The 17,769-nt window shown below is 45.0% G+C and overlaps 1 protein-coding gene across 2 annotated transcripts in view; it reads right to left on the reverse strand.

The window, feature by feature from the left end:
* The window catches only part of sif (guanine nucleotide exchange factor still life), a 64,562-nt gene that overhangs the window by 18,260 nt on the left and 28,533 nt on the right, over positions 1-17,769 (reverse strand). For both annotated transcript variants that reach the window (XM_022846119.2, XM_086971407.1), the window contains exons 5-7: positions 6,255-6,428; positions 5,776-6,000; positions 5,202-5,345 (exon numbers count right to left, since the gene is read on the reverse strand). In XM_022846119.2, coding sequence (XP_022701854.2) covers positions 5,202-5,345; positions 5,776-6,000; positions 6,255-6,428 — 543 coding nt within the window. The remainder of the gene's footprint in view (positions 1-5,201; positions 5,346-5,775; positions 6,001-6,254; positions 6,429-17,769) is intronic.

Genomic DNA, 17,769 nt, shown 5'->3' on the forward strand with positions numbered 1-17,769 from the left:
TATAGAATACCATTCCAGAGTACAATTTCATTTCAGCATGCTGCTATCAAAACTACGTGGCACGTATATGGCTATGTCTATTACCAAATAAAATAGACCGTAAGAACCAGTGCATGATACATATGGATAAATCCATAGCTATTATTAATGTTGGTTTGACCGATTCGTTTTTGGACATAGCACAAGCTCGGCAAATAGTCAATTTAATTAGACAGTTTACTTTATAATCGAAGTTGGTTGTTATGAAGCGATATAAAACTTGGATTGTGGGTTCTGTTCTGGCTGCAAATTGAATACTAGCCCGAGCCCGCTTCCTCGATACCGTACGACGATGGAAAACGTAGGGAATCACTGGACTGCATACCTCTCGCTATTCGAGAGAGAAATGCTGCAGATTAGTTGTCCTGCCTTGCTTGCCTGGTAACTCGCTGCTATCGACGACAGGAAAGAACCCCACTGGGTTGGAGCCGGGGGTTTAAGCCTAAGCTGGCGGCTAGCAGGGAGCAGAGAACAGCTCATCTGGAAGTATCACTGGTAGCACTCAGCCGTACACAGATTATTACGTCGCCGCTGGGCCTCTTGTTGTCGGATAACCGCCATTTATCTCCGATACCAACCTTTTCTTTGTATGGTTAGATACCAACCAACAGTGCGAAAGCGGAAGGCAAATGCCTAGCAGGGTTAAACGATGTCTGACAGCCCAACTAGGAGCAGACATCTTTACCGGTCGTACGTGTGTATGTTTTTTCTCTCTATTCTCCATGGCTTCGCAAGAAAGCTAAATATTAAGAGACGTTCGAGGAAAATATGGGTTTGCCAACGTTACCTAACGTTTCTCCACTACCAGTGCTTCTAGTCACTTCACTTTTAGTACTTTGTTTAGCCTTAGCAGCACCAGCAGGCTGGTTAATAGTAATCGTTGTACTACGACCTACGGCTAAAGGACGACTTAATTTGTTTAGCGATTAGGCAGAATCTAATAACGCTATTTGGGAATCGTGATTTTGTGTTAGATCTTTCCCGGAAAACTCATTTCTTGCCAGCCCTACTTGCAAAACAAACAGAAAAATTCCGACCTATAACCTGTGTAGATGCATTGCTGGTGAGTGCCGCGTAACTGGGTTGAGCTGACTTGATGGCCGCAGGAACCCAATAGAAAGGGAGTAGGGAATAGGTAGTGAAGGGCAAATTAACTCTAATAGAGGGGAACCGTTACCGGATGCCGTCAGTTTGTCGACGAAATTGTCCATTTACCGGTTTAAGCCTCTGTCACACAGTCGCTCCGTGCCGATATTATTGCTTAGTAACCTCGACGGTGATGCACTGGGATCTGTCCGGCGTTTCCAACACGAGCGGCTTCAATGGCATACACATTACCATATGGAGATTGGAGCTTGCTTCTCTTAAACAGATATGTCGTCCCGAAATTAAGTATTCCCCTACGCCCTCCGCTCTCCCTCTCCCAGTCAGTGAACACATTGTCTTTTCTACTAGGCTAGGGTTAGGGTAAGAGAAGGCTGCGACCGAAGCTGGGGCGTTGAATCGTTGCAGAAACTCTATTAGCTAGTCTGTACGGCCGTGTTATTAAGGGGCGGGGCGGGACCTCACGCAGTTGCTATGAAGCAGGAACTGGTCAACACTATCTCAACCGGTTAAAATTTCTCGTAGCAATTTGTCTATTTTTTCTTTTTATAGGCAGATGTTTTACAGTTGCTGTCATAGGTCTTGCCAAGTCAAAGTAGGTAGGTAGGTCGAAAGGTTAGTACAACCAGGGCAAGCAGCGACCAACATATACTAGCTGATCCTGTTCGTTACAGCCATCCTTAAGGATGCATAAAACACCAAAGAGCTCATCTATAACCCTCATATAAGCTTGGCATAGCCAGTTTAATAATACAAGTCCATTTTCGTGCAGGCTTTATTTCCATGTTCCCTCTCTATTTCTGCTACACGTAGAACTAGAACTACTAGTACTATTGGTAGCAACAACCGTGGAAGGCTACCGGAGTAGTAATTTGGCCAGCTGATTCTGTTCGCTAGGCAGTTACGCGCTTTTATACTTCTATTATTGCTTTACGGTCGAATAGAAAGACGCCACGAAGAGCCGAAGAAATGGAAAAGATGAAGATCGTACGTGGACGAGTAGGACGTAAGCAAGCAGCCAGCATCAACACGATCGGGCTGTGGAATGGACCCGTGTCAGAGATCTGCTTTTAACAAAGCACCAGGAACTACAAGATAGACCCGGATACTAGATGACGAGTAGGATAAGCAGCTCATTGTCTTGACGATACTGTCTCATGTTCCCTTTTTGCGAAGACTTCTTTTCCTCCAGCGCTCGCAAAGATATCTTCTTTTTTTGTTCTTTCGACTCGAGAACATATCATAAGGGAGTCGCGCCCGCAGTGCGTGCCCAGTCACCCATGGTGCTCTGACGGGGTTTAGATACAAAAATCACTCTAGCAGAGACCATCGTCTCCTATTATTCTTATGTTGGGGCTAACAGCAGTAGACACCGCAGTGGACAGCTAAAAAAGAGATATTTCAAGCGACGAAACTTCGAATGGGCGACGGATCTTTGATAGCACTCCTAACAAGGACATCTGACCCTGCGGGTCGAGTTCGTAACGAAATTCAGTCCGACAAAAGCATTAAATAGGTAGTCATGAAATGGTCATGAAGAGGTAGAAATGGTCAGTTTAGAGGCAGAAGAAATATTAACAAAGACATTTGACGAAAGCATAATGCAATGGTTCAAATCAATGATTACCAATATCGACTATTTCTCTATTTAGAAAAACCTAACCAATAGGTATCGACGATGCACTCACACTCTGATCAACTTCAAGCGAATCTCTATGGTCGTGTTTATCACTCGTTTGCTCACATTGTTGCGTAAATAGATCCTCTAGGAATGGATTCCTTCCTCCTCAAACGAAAACGAAGAAACAGGATATATTCATCTCTGGCGTGGCGTGCTTACTTACTTCGAACAATCTAGCTACTGACAGTTTCCTGCTTTGATGGCCATCGGTTTTTGTCACGGGCCGAAAAACATAGGCCTTCGTACTAAGTCGTTCACTAGCCAGCCATTCAGTGCCACCCAGCAACAGACGAAACAGTGCCATGACCTAATAGATGCTCGACCTTGATCCTTTCGCCATCCTCTTTCCTCGTTTTTCCCCTTTGCTCGTCAGCCACTTAGCGAAAATATAGCCTCTAGCGACGAACAGTGAGTATGAGATCCGGAAAAAGAACAAACCGTCGTTTAAACAGCAAAGGCGTGGCGGCCTACCGCCGGACAGACAGACGGGCCCATTGCAGCAGGCAAGGTTACCGGTGGATAGTGTCACTACTACCCCATATACAGCCTACGGGTCTATAAAGGAGTCGAAGAACCCCGAGTCAGAGAGAGTTGGGGGGGGGGGGGGGAGAACATGCAGAAAGCTGGCAGATGGATAGGGAGGGGAAGGTGGATTCAATAATATCATCTTCTTACTATAATGGCGTGACTCCGTCTCTATGACTGCTTGTGCCAGTTATGCTTTTACAGCTGCTGCTGTTGCTACTACTGTTCCTGCAGTTGTTGCTATCATCACCGCAAACTTCCGTTCACCCTATTTTCCTTTTCCCATTCTCCCAGTTACTTTGCTTTAGGCCTGTAGCCTAAAGCAATCTTGCGTCTGATCATCGCCGTTTTCTAGGGAAACGGCCTGGAGTGAAATGACGCGTCAGATAGGTCGGACTCGCGGCGTGGATACTGCACGCTAGTGCGCTCAAAACGGGTGAGAGCCGCTGGCAGCGTGCCAGATAGATTCGGACGGCCGAGACACCACCGCGGTCACGGTCACCATGCTGGGTAGGCAGGGTAGAAAACGAAGGGTGGAAAGAGGGGTTAGCTGAGATAGAGCTTGAGGGCGTGCAAGTAGTGCTAGTCAGATGTCGAACGACTGGACCACCGAGAACTGCGGCAACAGTGGTCGCTGCAGCGGCGGGAGCAATAGCCGCCAGCAAAAGCACCCATTTACGATGCTTTCTTTGAGTGTTAACCGCGACGCTAAAGTCGTTTGAAGGACACTGAACACCCAATTGGGGGGCTTTATTCTTCGGAACGCTAAAAGTTTCTGATAATGACTAAACAACAACTATGCCCAATCGGTGACCCACTTGTAACATAATCGGGGAAGAATTTAAATGCAAACTGGTCCTCACTAGAGGTAAATAGGAATGCCATTGAAATATGGCCATTGAACGTCCACCTGATACATTAGGGAACGTATCGAATCATTATAGGGTCAATCAACTGCGAAAAGATTCCCTTCGAAATCGTCGGGCGATATTTGTGGCCATCTAGCACGTTAGCGACAATGGCTTACTGTATTCTGCCCAGTGCTCTCTACTGATTAGAAGTATAGTATCCGATTGTGGTACCATCATTTAATGTTAACGTCGTTTTAGAGCGGTTCGCCGTCAGTCCGGCTTTCACCGGACTAACCAATTCGGAAGAGAGTTCCACCCGCGGCTTAATTTCGCCTCGCTAATATTTTTATTGTTTCATCGAGTGCGTCAGCCGGCCGGCCGGCCGGCGACTAACTTTATCGTATTCCTTATCTTGTTATCTACCTATCCTTCTCGCGCTCGCACCTTTATCAAGAACGACATGAACAGCTCATGCCCATATTAATTCTAGTCCGTCGTACAGTGCTTTGCGTTCTGGCTCTTCAGTGGCTCGTACTCGTGTTGCGGCTGGTTTTTCAGTTACCGATCCATGTTACCCTGTTAACGCGCGTCGTTACTGCTATTGTTACCGTGTTCATTTTGCTGGCAAGCGGAGGGAACGAGTGGTTGCTTTAAGCAGACGAAACGCACCTGTGCTTGCACGAGGTTCAACTGCGTTTCTCAAGTAGCGACGGCGATTGTCGCTAAAAAGGCATGGTCGTTAACGGCTACAGTAAACAAACTCATCTAGGACACACGAACAAGGACAACACCAACGACCACGGCCCGTTTGCTATACGCTCAAGTCGGTGCGGCGGCCGAACTTAGATCCTCTGGTTGAACGGCGATAGAAGTCGACAAAAACAAGCAGCATCTTCATCGAGAGACTAGAAAGAAATGTTCACACAATTATGTATTAATGCACTAATTAGAAATAAAGCAAATCATTTTTCCTATACAGATTGTAATTAAGCAACACTTACCGACTCGATCTCCTTCCCTAGCCGATATATCTCTTCTTGAAGAAGGTGCAGAGTCCCCGTCCGGCCGCGGTGTCGGGCGAACGCCGCAGCGCATGCGCTGTGGATGCTGTGTATCCAGTTCTCTAGCTCCACTTGACACGGCGCCTGCACGAGGGCGACGATAACATGCAAATCAGTGTCTGTATTGTTTACATGTGAATACCCTGTGAACTAATACGCTCGCAGAGTGCACGTTAGTACCTCAAGAGGGCATGGCTATCGTGCGCTATCAATATTATTAAAACAAAATGAGTGAATACAGTTTTTTGTCGCATAACGTCACTGCGGAGAACTCATTATTATCAAACTCAGTTCTAATGTTCTCGCGAAAATACGAAAGGGTCAGTTCTTTCGGTGGACATGAATTTAGCCTGGTCTATCGCTGTTTAATGGCTTCAAACACAACATATTTCCAATGTGTAATGCAAAGATTAATTTCTATGTTTTATGTGGATAGTTCTAGCTGTGTGTTACGATTGTCACCCAACATGTAATAGAAGTAATGGGTTCGTTGGAAAAAATGCGCAGTACCCACCTGGAATAGATACGCATCTCCGAAAGCGGTCGACAAGCAGAAGATAAAATCTCGTTTTGGGTGCTCAGGGATGGGCTGCATGATAGCTCCATCAACGATGATGAGGTGTTTGGGCGTTTGATCGATCGCTCGACCCTCTCGGTTATCACAGGGGTAAAATAAGAGCGTCGTGCCTTTAAGGCACACCCAATATCCGCGCCATCCTCGCTTGCGGGCGAGTTCGACCTATAACATGGGGCAATTACAAAACTTGTTACAATTCTGGGTCAATGTACTAAGCTTAGGGTCAGACTTGACTTCGTGCAGCTTTAGATGTACTCATTGTAAACTAAGCTGGTCCACTGAGGTAGACTATTGAATCAGATTTAAGAACACATACCTAATATGTGGCAAAAAATGTGTCGTCGGTGTCTAATAGATGCGTTCCTGGATACCGATAGGGGGAAGCAGCTCGTTAGCCAGCTACATAGGAGGCTCACCTGGTGTCTTCTACGCAGTAACCACTTCTTAACACTAAGGAAGCCCGCTTTGCGGACAGCACCTGTGCAGTTAAAGGACGCGGCCTTAGATCGATATGGACTTGCGCGCTGTGACTCGTGCTCATCCTCGTCGCTAATCGCCGTCGTCAACGACAGCCGTTCATCGTCTGACATCTTTAATTGCACAAACATAACAATAATAGATATCAATGAGTACACTTTGGTGGGCTGTCCGTCGTAACGGGAAGGCGTTAATCTATCGTTGTTGGTATTAGAAGAAAGCCTATCCTTTTTAACACTTGCCCTGATGCAAAAGTACACTAATACTTGATCTTCTCGCGCTCTATGAAGTCTGACCCAGATCCAAAAATCATTTTCTCGTCCGAAATTGACGGATTTTCTAACATCTGAGGAAGATTTCTGGAAAATCCTCAATGATTTTTACGTCTGAAGTAATCAAAAATCCATTAAAATGACTCAGGTAACTATCTGTGATATACCATACGGCGTTTTTGCTACGATTCTATTGAAGAAGATTGTCGATCGGGTGATCTTTTTGAGCTCTTTTTTGCACCTTCTTGCATCTTTTCGGATTCTTATCACACTAACATTCAATTCCGCTGGAGTTTTTCTTGTATTTAGCGTATTTGCGTACCCAGTTTATTCCTACCAGTATTGCTTAACACATGAGTACTAGTAAGTGTTATTGGCAAATTAGAGAAGAAGGCTAATAATAGGCGTTGCAGGTCCCAAGTCCAAGCTGCAATCGTGGTAAATGGTGGTTCAACCGGATAAACATGATCGTCAGAAATGACACTTCTAGCAAATGGAAAAAGATTTGTTGAAATCCTTGTTTCTATCTAGATACAGTCTTAGAGATAAAGCATAAACAAGTTTTAGATACCGTACCCTGTATAACTGTAATTGTATTGACTGCTCCGTTTTCCTGGAAACAACAAGTTTTTAATACCAGTTTGAAAAAAGAACGAAAACAGATAAATTGAACAGTAAATCTAGATGTGCCATTTAATTTTCCTTTAGGTGACAGTATTTGTAAGATGGCTGAAGTGAGCCTATTGGTAATAGAATGGGACGGTGTATGTCTGGACGTAACATGTATTGGCATAAAAGAGAAACGGCCAGTGATTTTCTGAGTCCGCGCTTTTTTCCGTAAAACTTTCCCGTTTTAAGCGGCTTATCATGAGAAAATTACAGATTTTCCTGTGCTGGATAGATGTATCTAAAGAGAAAACGGAGACCTATCGACGTTCTCACGTTGCCACGACGAAGACAGTTAACAGATTCAGCTTGGACATACGGGGATTACCACGATATATACTAGACCGCTGAAACCTTAGTTGCTATTTGGATAATGCTAGTGGCGGTAATAGTGGGTGCGGATGGTCCTCGAAGATGTTATAAATGTAAGGGCTGAGTGGGAACAGAAATAACGTCACCCACTGGTACAGTTGACCTATTCCAAAAAACCTACGGGTCATTTATTATAAGACTTAAATCTCTCGAGAGCTTCAAATAGAAAACGTTGCTAGCAACTCCGTATTCATATCTGGAGCCCGATCGGTTTTGTTCGGGCCTGCGAGCCTGATAGTGATCGGCCTGACGAACACGGGCAAATGGAGTTTCGTATCAAACGAGTACGACGTATGTTGGTTTGGCTTCGGCGACGAAACCCAGACCAGCAGAAGCGCCTAGAACTCGACCTATGAAATTATTCGGACTCGTCCCATTCGGCTTGTTAAAATCCCCCTCTGAGCTAAAGCACCAGCGCTGACGTAGGACTGGGGCCGAGTTAGAGCTGGCGGCGGTCAAAGCGCCGACGGCAGTAAACAAATGGAAGCCATAGACACCGTCCCAGTCGACGGGTGGGCGCAAAACACGACCTGTTTCGGTCCATTGGGAAACAGGGACATGGAGGTCAGATGTCATGCATGAACGAAGCCGATGAGACTGCAGTGAAAAATGTTATGGATGCTTCTTTTAGTCAGGTAAGCAGTCGGTCAATTCCAAAAACTAAGGTGGACCGATTACGGTCGGAAGCTACCGCCCGACAAGGCAGGGAATCTGCGGGTTGACTGCAGCCGGCGAGCTCGATCGCAGCTGGGAAGAAGGCGGCACTTGAGGCGGAGTGTTCAGGGTTTGATGTGAACAAAGACATCATCAAAACTGGAGCCCTGAGGAGTTGTTACGATGCTGCTGTAGAAAATTCGATTCAAATCCGATCTGTCCGACTATCCGCAGGCCATTTTTATCCCACTATGCGTAGCTTTCACTTAAGTACCGCGGCTGTAACTAGCGGCGGTGAGCAACTCAGCGAAACCTGAACCTGCCTGTACGTATATAACTGGCTTTATAATAACGATAATATCGTGCGAAACATGGAGCGTACGCGTGAGTCACGTTTTGTTGAGCAGACGAAATGACGCGAGTGAGTGAGAATGGTAGAACGAAAACGCAGTGTCATCGTTATAACTGAGGGCAGATGTGAGACTGAAGGGCATCAGGGTGAGCAGCCCCCATCTCCCTTCTGACCAACATAGCAGTGAGTGCCGATTAAACAATCAGATCGGTCATAATGCTCTTTAGTTCAATACCATTTAGTATATTAGCTATGCTAGCTATACCTGCGAGCCATTAGCCGTCTCATAGAATTAGCAACATCCGGCTTGTTTGAGCTTGCGTTGAAAATTAGAACATGACGTTGTCACGGGACTGCCGGCGATAGCGACGCTAATGGCAGCAGCAGCACGGTACAATGCGCGCAACAGCACTGGCAACTTAGCTGCACCTTCGCCGCCGATCTGATGTCAACTCGCCGAAAGCACCAGCAATAGCATATCGAATCCCAGGCGTATAGAGGCCTGTGGCTAACTGTAGAAGTGGATGGGTTTTGGACCCGGTCTCCGCCTCTGCCTTGGCGTGCACCTAATTTTTACTTTGGGTGGACTCTGTCAGCCAGCCCAATCACCCCGTTTTGGAAGAGTAGTAGAAATGGAAAGAACTTTCGAGAGCCCTACATCGTTCACTCATCAAAAGCTACTGAGGTCTGTTGAAGATCCGTACCAATAACAGGAGACAACCTGCGTACCTCTCTCCAGCCTGGACCTGTGTAACTCCTCTTTTCTTCATGGAATGATTACGTATCGAACAAATACTATTGCTCGAAGCATCAGGTATCTCCACGAGGTTAGTTAAAGACACGGAAACAGACTGGTAAAAGATAATCGTGTGCGAGCTAGCTAGTTGGGGCGACGAGAAGCGGAAAAAAGATCTCGTCGTGTATTTACTTAGAAGCACCAGGCAGGCATTTACTTCGTTTTACATTTCCTTTCTATCCACCACTATCGTTTCTTCTTTATTATTACGAACAGGTTACATAACTAAGTATTATTTGACCTTGCGGAACCTAACTCACTTTCGTTCGTGGCTGTCTAACTCTAATGTTAATCTTAAATACAGTCGCGGCATTCCCATAGACTAAGAGAGTGGGCGCAAAAGAAGGTGCACATAAGCAGGCAAATGCTATCAGAATTCTTTCTTCGTTGCTTTTTATCTCAATTCACGAAAGAGGGGCCGCTTGGCAACAGATCGCCATTGTTATCGTTTATCGCCAAATTCAACGTTACCGCTGCCCTCACAAACCGAAACCACTGCGAAAACTTCTGCTCAAGTCTCGTGGCGGTTGGAAACAGGGCCCTGAACGACCGGCATTCATTCGGACGCACGCACGCACGCACGATCTTTAATGTGTTTCCATAATTTTCAGTTCGTGTTTTTGCACAGTGTTGAAGGGGTAATGATTCCAGTTGTGCAAGCCGGAAAAAAGATTCTTTCTTCTCCGTTGGAACAGTCGCATCGGAAACCTTGAATCAAATTTTGCCTTCTAATATATTGCCAGCTCTGCTGGGCTGCCGGTAACTAGAAGGTCACAGACATTGCCTAATGCATGGAAATGGTGCTGTTACTCGCGCTTTTTCCTTTCATATAAAACAACTATGACATTAGGACAACTGAAATAGGATGCAGAAATCCGTCAGTGGAGATTTATCCTCGAGCTCTGTTTTAATCTAGGCGTCCAGTCTGACACTCTGGTCATCGGCATCGCCATGTTACATACCCGTCTCGACGTGCTGATTCTACGCTGGGGATGAGAACCGAAAGCCCAATGCTTCCTACATGTATCCCGCTCGTCTGTGACACATATTGAACTAACGGAAAATGTACGAGGTAATGGAAGGAATCTTGCGCGGAAGTAAGGGCTCAAAGATAGATACAAAGACGATAGCAGCCTATGCCAAATGGCTGATCTTTAGCTTTTAAAGAACCAACAAAAGATCAACGCTTGTCCTTTCGGCAAACATCGCCTGCTTGTGGAGGAAATCTAGCCTCGCATATTGAAAATAACGGAATAAACTTCTATTTATTTATTTATTTATTTTTTGCTATCAACTATATGTAGTAAACTGGTATGTACATTTTAAGATAGTTAAACTTTTCAATAATTGAAATTATTTCACGTGTCAGTATGTAGGCTGTATGTTTTATACTGTAAGCAAACTAATGGTTAACTTAAAGCTACACTACTGGTTTCTACCATAGACTGAGTAAGAAAACTAGCCCGACAGGTGGGTTCTAACAGGGATTGTCCATTTATTTAGCCTGTTGGTCCGATTGGTCTATTTACGACGAAGTGGAAATATAGCTAGCACACACTTTGCTGAAGGAAGAGTAAGAATAGAAGCAGGACAACGTATGATCGCCATCCGCCTGCTCTCTTTATACCAACATCTCCTATAATACCCATCCTCCTGCTGCGACGGGTTACTTCTCTGTTTTGCGTCTTATCTACTTCTGCTGTATCGCTGGTCGCCCGGTCTCGCCCTGGCATTCCGATGAGACACCCACAGTCAGTGCACTGATCAGATTGGAATCATCTGTCCTATTACCAACTTGAACTTTCTGTGCGCCAAACACAACTTGCGTGGATGAAATCGGTAATCCCGTTTCCGGCGTTGGTTTCTCTTCCTACACTGGTCAGCTGCGCCCGTATACTTGTTTAGTATTGCAGGCTAAGGCCGAATGTCTTGTAAATACAGTAATAATGATTTTTCAAAGGGTGATGTGTGCGCACGTATGTACATGTATAGATGGTTTGGGTAGCACTTTTGGCTGGACCTCTAGAGAATTAGTAGTACAGCTACAGTTATTAGTTGCAGTTCACTTTGTACATCTGGAGCTTCCCAGCAGATCTCAAGTCAGAACGCTGATTACTGCCAGGTCGGCGTGCCTGTCGGCCCTATACCGGCTCTGTCTGACCCGGTTATCCCATTGCCGGCGGTCGGTGTCCCTTGTAGGCCTTGAGTCTGTTCGCAGTAATAGAGATGATGCAACGACTGCGCCGCGCCTGTAAACGACAGTGGTGGCATTTACAGCAGTTCCTGCAACAAACGAGACCGCGGGAAGCTCGAGAGTTTCATGAGGCAACCTCTTTCGCCAGTACATCATGTTCCGCGGCAGCAAGCACGCTGTGCGATCTTCGGTTGAGATTGGATTGGACCAAATGAGTTGCTATGAAGAAAGGGTCTCTGATATTCATCAGACAACGTAAATGGTCCTTCTACAAGCACATCCGCTGCCCTACTCTTCTGTCGTCCAAGCTATTACACCTTCTGCTTCGCTCTCGCTTAGTGAAAACCCATTTTTGCACCCTGATAGTTACTTACCCATTCTTGGAACATTTTGCGTAGACAGGCCTTCAGAAAAGAATCAAATATACGTAGACAAACATACGCGGGCAAAGACACACTATCGTCTTTTCGCAGACACTAATATTTAATTCGCCGCGCAGTTTATAGCAGAAAATCGGTAATTGCTAAGAACATCACAAAACCATGGACAGCAGGAACGAACACAAAATAGAAAAAGCGGGAAAAACGATTGGCGACGTAGTTCGAAAAAGGTGGTAAAAATAGAAACACTATAAAAATTAGACCACAGGCAAAATTCAGGCCGCGTAAAGACATACGCCCGTATGTTAGCCGGCGAGATGGGCTAAAAGCGTGTGGGTTGAATCGTAACCTTTACACTTACAAGGACGTATTTATGAAACCAGCTTAGGAACGTATTTCTCTGTCTGATATGTGTAGTAGGAGCACAGAGTAGACAGTCTGCCTTGGCTGCGATTACTAAGATCTTATTTCTGCAATGCAGAGACATGTTCGTGCCAATAAATTAAGTTACCTGAGCATCCTATTTACGACCTGACAAATAGGTTACTATACCATTGTTCAAGGAGCTAAAAATCGAAAAGTTATTTCAAGCATTATTACCCGTTGGCGCATGCGCATCGACTACAGTTTGCCTTTGCAAATAGGTTTACTCTTATTCTAAAACGTCTACAAACAAAGAAAATTATCTTTGCACTCCGCTTGATTCTGATCACAATACCTGTGTGCCTAGTAAAAACGTCACAAACGGTCTTTGCTACTGTGCCAGTGGACAAAGCTAGCATTCAAAGGCAATGTGAGCATTTTGAATTTGCTTTCGAAAGCTTTGACCTAAATCAAGAAAAAAAAACAGGTCGACACTCAGGTAGTCTTACCGCCTAGTACGCAAACCATACGCAAACAGTCAAATAAGGAGAGCCATGCAGCAAATAGGGATGTACTGCTAAAAACTTAAAGGTTTGTTTTTATCATTCGTCCCAGACTGACTCTCAGTTCATAAGTCGTCTTATATCAATAGCGGGAAAGTGAACAATAACATTCAAAGACACACTAGGTGGAAAGAAGATTTCGCTGGAAAATAGGCGTTGACATCTTGCATGGATTATTTGTCCGTCGGAAGATACAGTTGACCGTCTAATATGGTTCAAAGGCATAGTGGCAAAACACTGGAGGACTAAGGAAGGGGAGGCTTCTTTGTTGGACCAGCCTTTAGGTACCCTACCAGAGGCACCCCTTGAAAGAATTGTACGCAGCCAATACTCTAGGTGGGTCATGCGATATCCAACATGATTACATTAGTTGGAAATCAGGAAACGATGAAGGAAGAAAGGGGCGAGGCTATCTAGGGTTTAACGAAATACACGATTCCGACGTTCTTCTGGAGTAAGTCATGCTCGCATCGACTCCGGTTAGAGAGACAGAGAAAAAGTTTTCCTACACCCCATAGCTCTGTGTCATTACCCTGTCGTCCTGATCGTATGTAAATAAAGGCCATTGTCAGAGCAGAAGGAGACAAATGACACTGACGGATCACCACTAGACTGTCGCACAGCTCCTGACGCGAGCGCTCCACGCTTCATGTTCTTAACAGCCTACCCGCTCTGCCACCAGTCGATCAGGGTTCCAATAGCCATTCCGTCGTTGCTCCCTATCTTAGGCCTGCATTTGGTCCGACGCTCATTTCCTTGTTTGGGTCTCTTTGATCACTAGTGCGCTTCTCGCGATGATCAAATTTGTTTCCAATTAGTTGTCTAGCTCTGTCCGTCGCCTGCCAACTTGTCTATCTGCGTCCCAAATCCAAGTCCACGCAAAGCGAGGACCCTTTTTAGAATGGGCCGATACTATCTCACTACGTATACGGTGAAGCAAATCTTGACGCTATTTTGATACCGGGATACTTTGCCGAGTTTTAGACAAACGGATCTACATTGGTTTCGTGCATGTCGACCCGCCTTGTGTACCGTTACTTGACTGAGAGAAGCCGTGATAATCGATCGCTACTTTTGTAATAACCGCGATTTGTTTGAAATAGGTAATATAATCCACGCACTACGAAGCGAATGGATGGCGTCCAAGCACGAGTATTTAATATCTGAAAATTTGAAGCATGCCACTCGTTTCTAACTGGACTTCAAACACTCGTCCGAGCGGCAGCTCAGGACGATAGCAATAGATCATGGTGGCTTTGTGTGTATGACAACCGTTTGCAAATGAATGAATTTCTATGTAATGACTATAATCACTGACCTACTGTTTCATTGGCTACCAGTTTATCCTAAGTAGACTTCCGATTGCCTGGACAAGCGTGGGCGGTAACTGATGGATAATTTGGTGGGCTTATGGGTGTGAAATGAGTCTCATCGGCGGATGCAATTAAGGTGACCTTTCCGATATAATCACATCTGATACCGAACCAGGCGGATGCGCCTGTCTGGTTAGTTATTCATCTATCAGCGACGATTTAAGTCATCATTAACAGCCGATGGTGAGGCGACAACGATGACGACTCGTGTCGAACGTCCGTTGCCTCGGGGACTGATAAACAAAAAAGCGCAGGCTACTCCTGAGGAGACCAAATGAAAGAGACAGCGGCGAAAGGAAGACGAGAGAAAAACTATCAAACCCTTCTCCCGATGACCTTCTGATAGTAGATGCGGTTCGTAGCGGAGCCACCGCATGCCCACATCCCGCTGCCACTTACTTCAGCCAGAGAAGCCCTACGGCAGCTTCTTGGCAAGCGGGCGGGTGCCAAATAGTGAAAATACAGCCCACACTATTTACTCGGCTAGGACGAGAATAGGTCGAAGCAACTTTGCCCTTCGAACTTCGGCCGCCTTTCACGGCGACTTTAGCTGCTGCTAATCACGGCCCACCAATATAGAATGGATAGAGCTATCGTTCATCGCGACATTAGTTGTTACGCTTAGTTGCTTGATTGGCTTCTTTACGGGCGGTCGTCAGCGGAGAGTCGCTGCTTGCTTGCGTCGCTATCGTTATTACGAGCTCTCTAATGCTTCAAACCTATGTAACATTTCGATATAATGTTTATCATGTATCTCTCAAAGTCTACATACGTCTCATCACAGATGTCACGTTCTATCATCTTCACACTGTGATCCTTATTTATACACATACAAATGTGATAACCATGTAACATGTAATAGTAGAAAACAAAATTATCATAGTACGCGAAAATTCAACGCCCTAAGCACGCGTTACGGGACATAACTGTTTATAGTAGAGATAGCTTTGATTTCTTTGAGGGCATAAGCATCGCACACGGCCATCACGAACAGCTCAATAGTATTGCAGTTACGTTCGCCGTCGCTCAAGCTCGCTGAATAGTTACACAGTTGTCAGAATTATTAGGTGGAAGCCGGCCAAACTCAAACGTCTAGGTTTCGAACGATGGTAGCCATGCTTACCCCAGATTGATTTACACTTTTTTCCACAAGGGTCTTCCTTAGTCGCCATGAACACGACGTATTTAATTCAATAGACCCATGTTTCTAGATTCAAACTGGGCCAAATATCGGATGATTGGTTTCTGCCGCTCGTCGAATTAACATGAAAACAGACTTGGAAACGCGTGTTTTTCACTAACGGTCCATAATATAACGAGCATACATTCACTGTTCGAACGGTCTATGGCTATATCTGCCCAGGCTCAGCTCTAAAGCTTCGCTTGTCTGGTTGCCCCCGTAGTAACAGGACAGATATATTTTAGAATGAATTTAGAGATATTTTGGTTGTCGGTGTCAAGAGATAATGGTGAGTCTCTCTACTACTTTGTTAGCTTGAGGCGTCTTTATATTAAGTTTACAAGCCAAAATAACGATACTACAACGTATTGTGTTAGGATTGACCATATCGCTCAAGCGCTACCGACCCATCGATCGCCGAATCAGTGTTTGTAATAATAAAATTGGTTTGTGGGACCAAGCGTATGTTCCATAGATTTAGGCTAGTCTGACAATTAGAACAACAGCAAAGACGAGCAAGGGATGCCCCGTTTCGTTCTATGCAGGGATAAGGAAACAGAAGAAATTGATGTCGTGACTATGAGGCCTGATTTCCGTTTACATCCGCCGTCGTCAACATGATTTTAATAATCACAATAAACCATAGCGATTGCTATCATGCACGGTGTGCTATTCTATTATACATACACCGCGATATCCGACAAGCAGAGGCCCCATTATGCAGAAGGCCGCAAAACAGAGAGGACAGCTAGTCCTACGTTACAGTGCGACAAAATATCACGCCACTGTTGACGTTTTTTCAAGTGGGGCATAAGCTAAACAGTAATAGCGCAGTGAGAACGATTGCTTGAGGCACAATGCAATGAATGTATGTCCAAGCAAGTCAGCAGGTATGCAAAGATCGTCAACGCTGTGCCTATTATAGCATGACCAGAGTTGACTCAAGACGCCAGTACAAGCTTTTCTATTTGACTAGCTCAACGAACGGCCTATACTTGGAGAGACGATTGGGTCGTCTCGATGGAAGTTGTACTTCACCATGCCCGAAGAATTGATTGAACTCTAATGAAAGAAAAAACGATACTAACCAGGTAAAAGTTCCAAAGCATGCAAACGTGTGGCCACGCTCTGTTTGCTCTCATTGTGATCACCATTGCAATGTTTATCTTGCTGTATCAAAAACCGGCGATCCACCTCCGGTCTCTAATGGTCACGCAGTTTAGGGCTACTCAATAAACTTTTCCCCGTATCTGTGGTTGATTGCAATCACGCAAGCTTGTGATCGTTCAATGTACGTTTTTAGCCGTCCGTACAAGGCAAACAATACCACACCGATAAATGCTTCTTACAAAATGGCTCCGTTCATTGCTTAGCTAACTAAAGTTTATGTAGTTTTCGAGAAAAAACGACATAAAATCGGACTAATAAACTCATAAGGATCCGAAAGGAGACACAGGTGACGCTGGAATAAATCTTTGTAAGCATATGTTTGTTTAGAACTCCCAAAAAGTCCCAATCACATGAGCTTCGTGAATATCCTAATCATCTATCTAAGTCTCGCTTCTGCGGTTTGTCGAGCTCAGGAACACTTAAATACGATTCCGTTGGATAGTCGGCAAAACAATTCGTTAAGAAGGCCTTAACTTGAAATCCACAGCAACGTGCCCGAAAAAACAGACCTTGCGATAAAGCTACAAAAAATGGGACCAACGAACCCTACTGACTGGTTCGTTACAACACCTTACATTGAAAATTCCATTGCTTTTATCACAATCACAATGTTTACTAAGCTCCTTGGATTTACTATGCATCACCAAATGCTCGACAGCACGCTTAGGTATCGGTTAGTATCTACCGATAAGAAGATTGCATGGCTTTGGAGATCTCTTCATGAAGGCATTCTGTGAGGCCTATGATTGTGTGACGGATTAAGTAAAAGAGAATCCATCGTTGTTCACTGCAGTTAAAAACCTGAAGGACAAAGTCGGTACTTCCTGTGCACGAAGACTGCAGTGCTAGTTGATGGGACCTGAGTTGAAAAATACGGCCTCGGTATAAGCGGTAATAGCAAAACATAAAAAAAAGTGAACATAACATCGCCAGCTACAACGACGGAACGCTGATAGAATAGCGCAAAATAGACACAAAAAAGTATGGCATCGTTTGATAAGGATGGTAGTGTTGCCAGCAGCGTATCGCTGCTAGCTTCTCCAGTCGTGGCTTTCGGTGCTATTGCAAAATCGATGGTTACTGCCAACATCCAAGTGTATTCAGTTTAGATTAAGGTAG

Source organism: Varroa jacobsoni, unplaced genomic scaffold (assembly GCF_002532875.2).
Source record: "Varroa jacobsoni isolate VJ856 unplaced genomic scaffold, vjacob_1.0 scaffold_1213, whole genome shotgun sequence".
Classification (NCBI taxonomy): domain Eukaryota; kingdom Metazoa; phylum Arthropoda; class Arachnida; order Mesostigmata; family Varroidae; genus Varroa; species Varroa jacobsoni.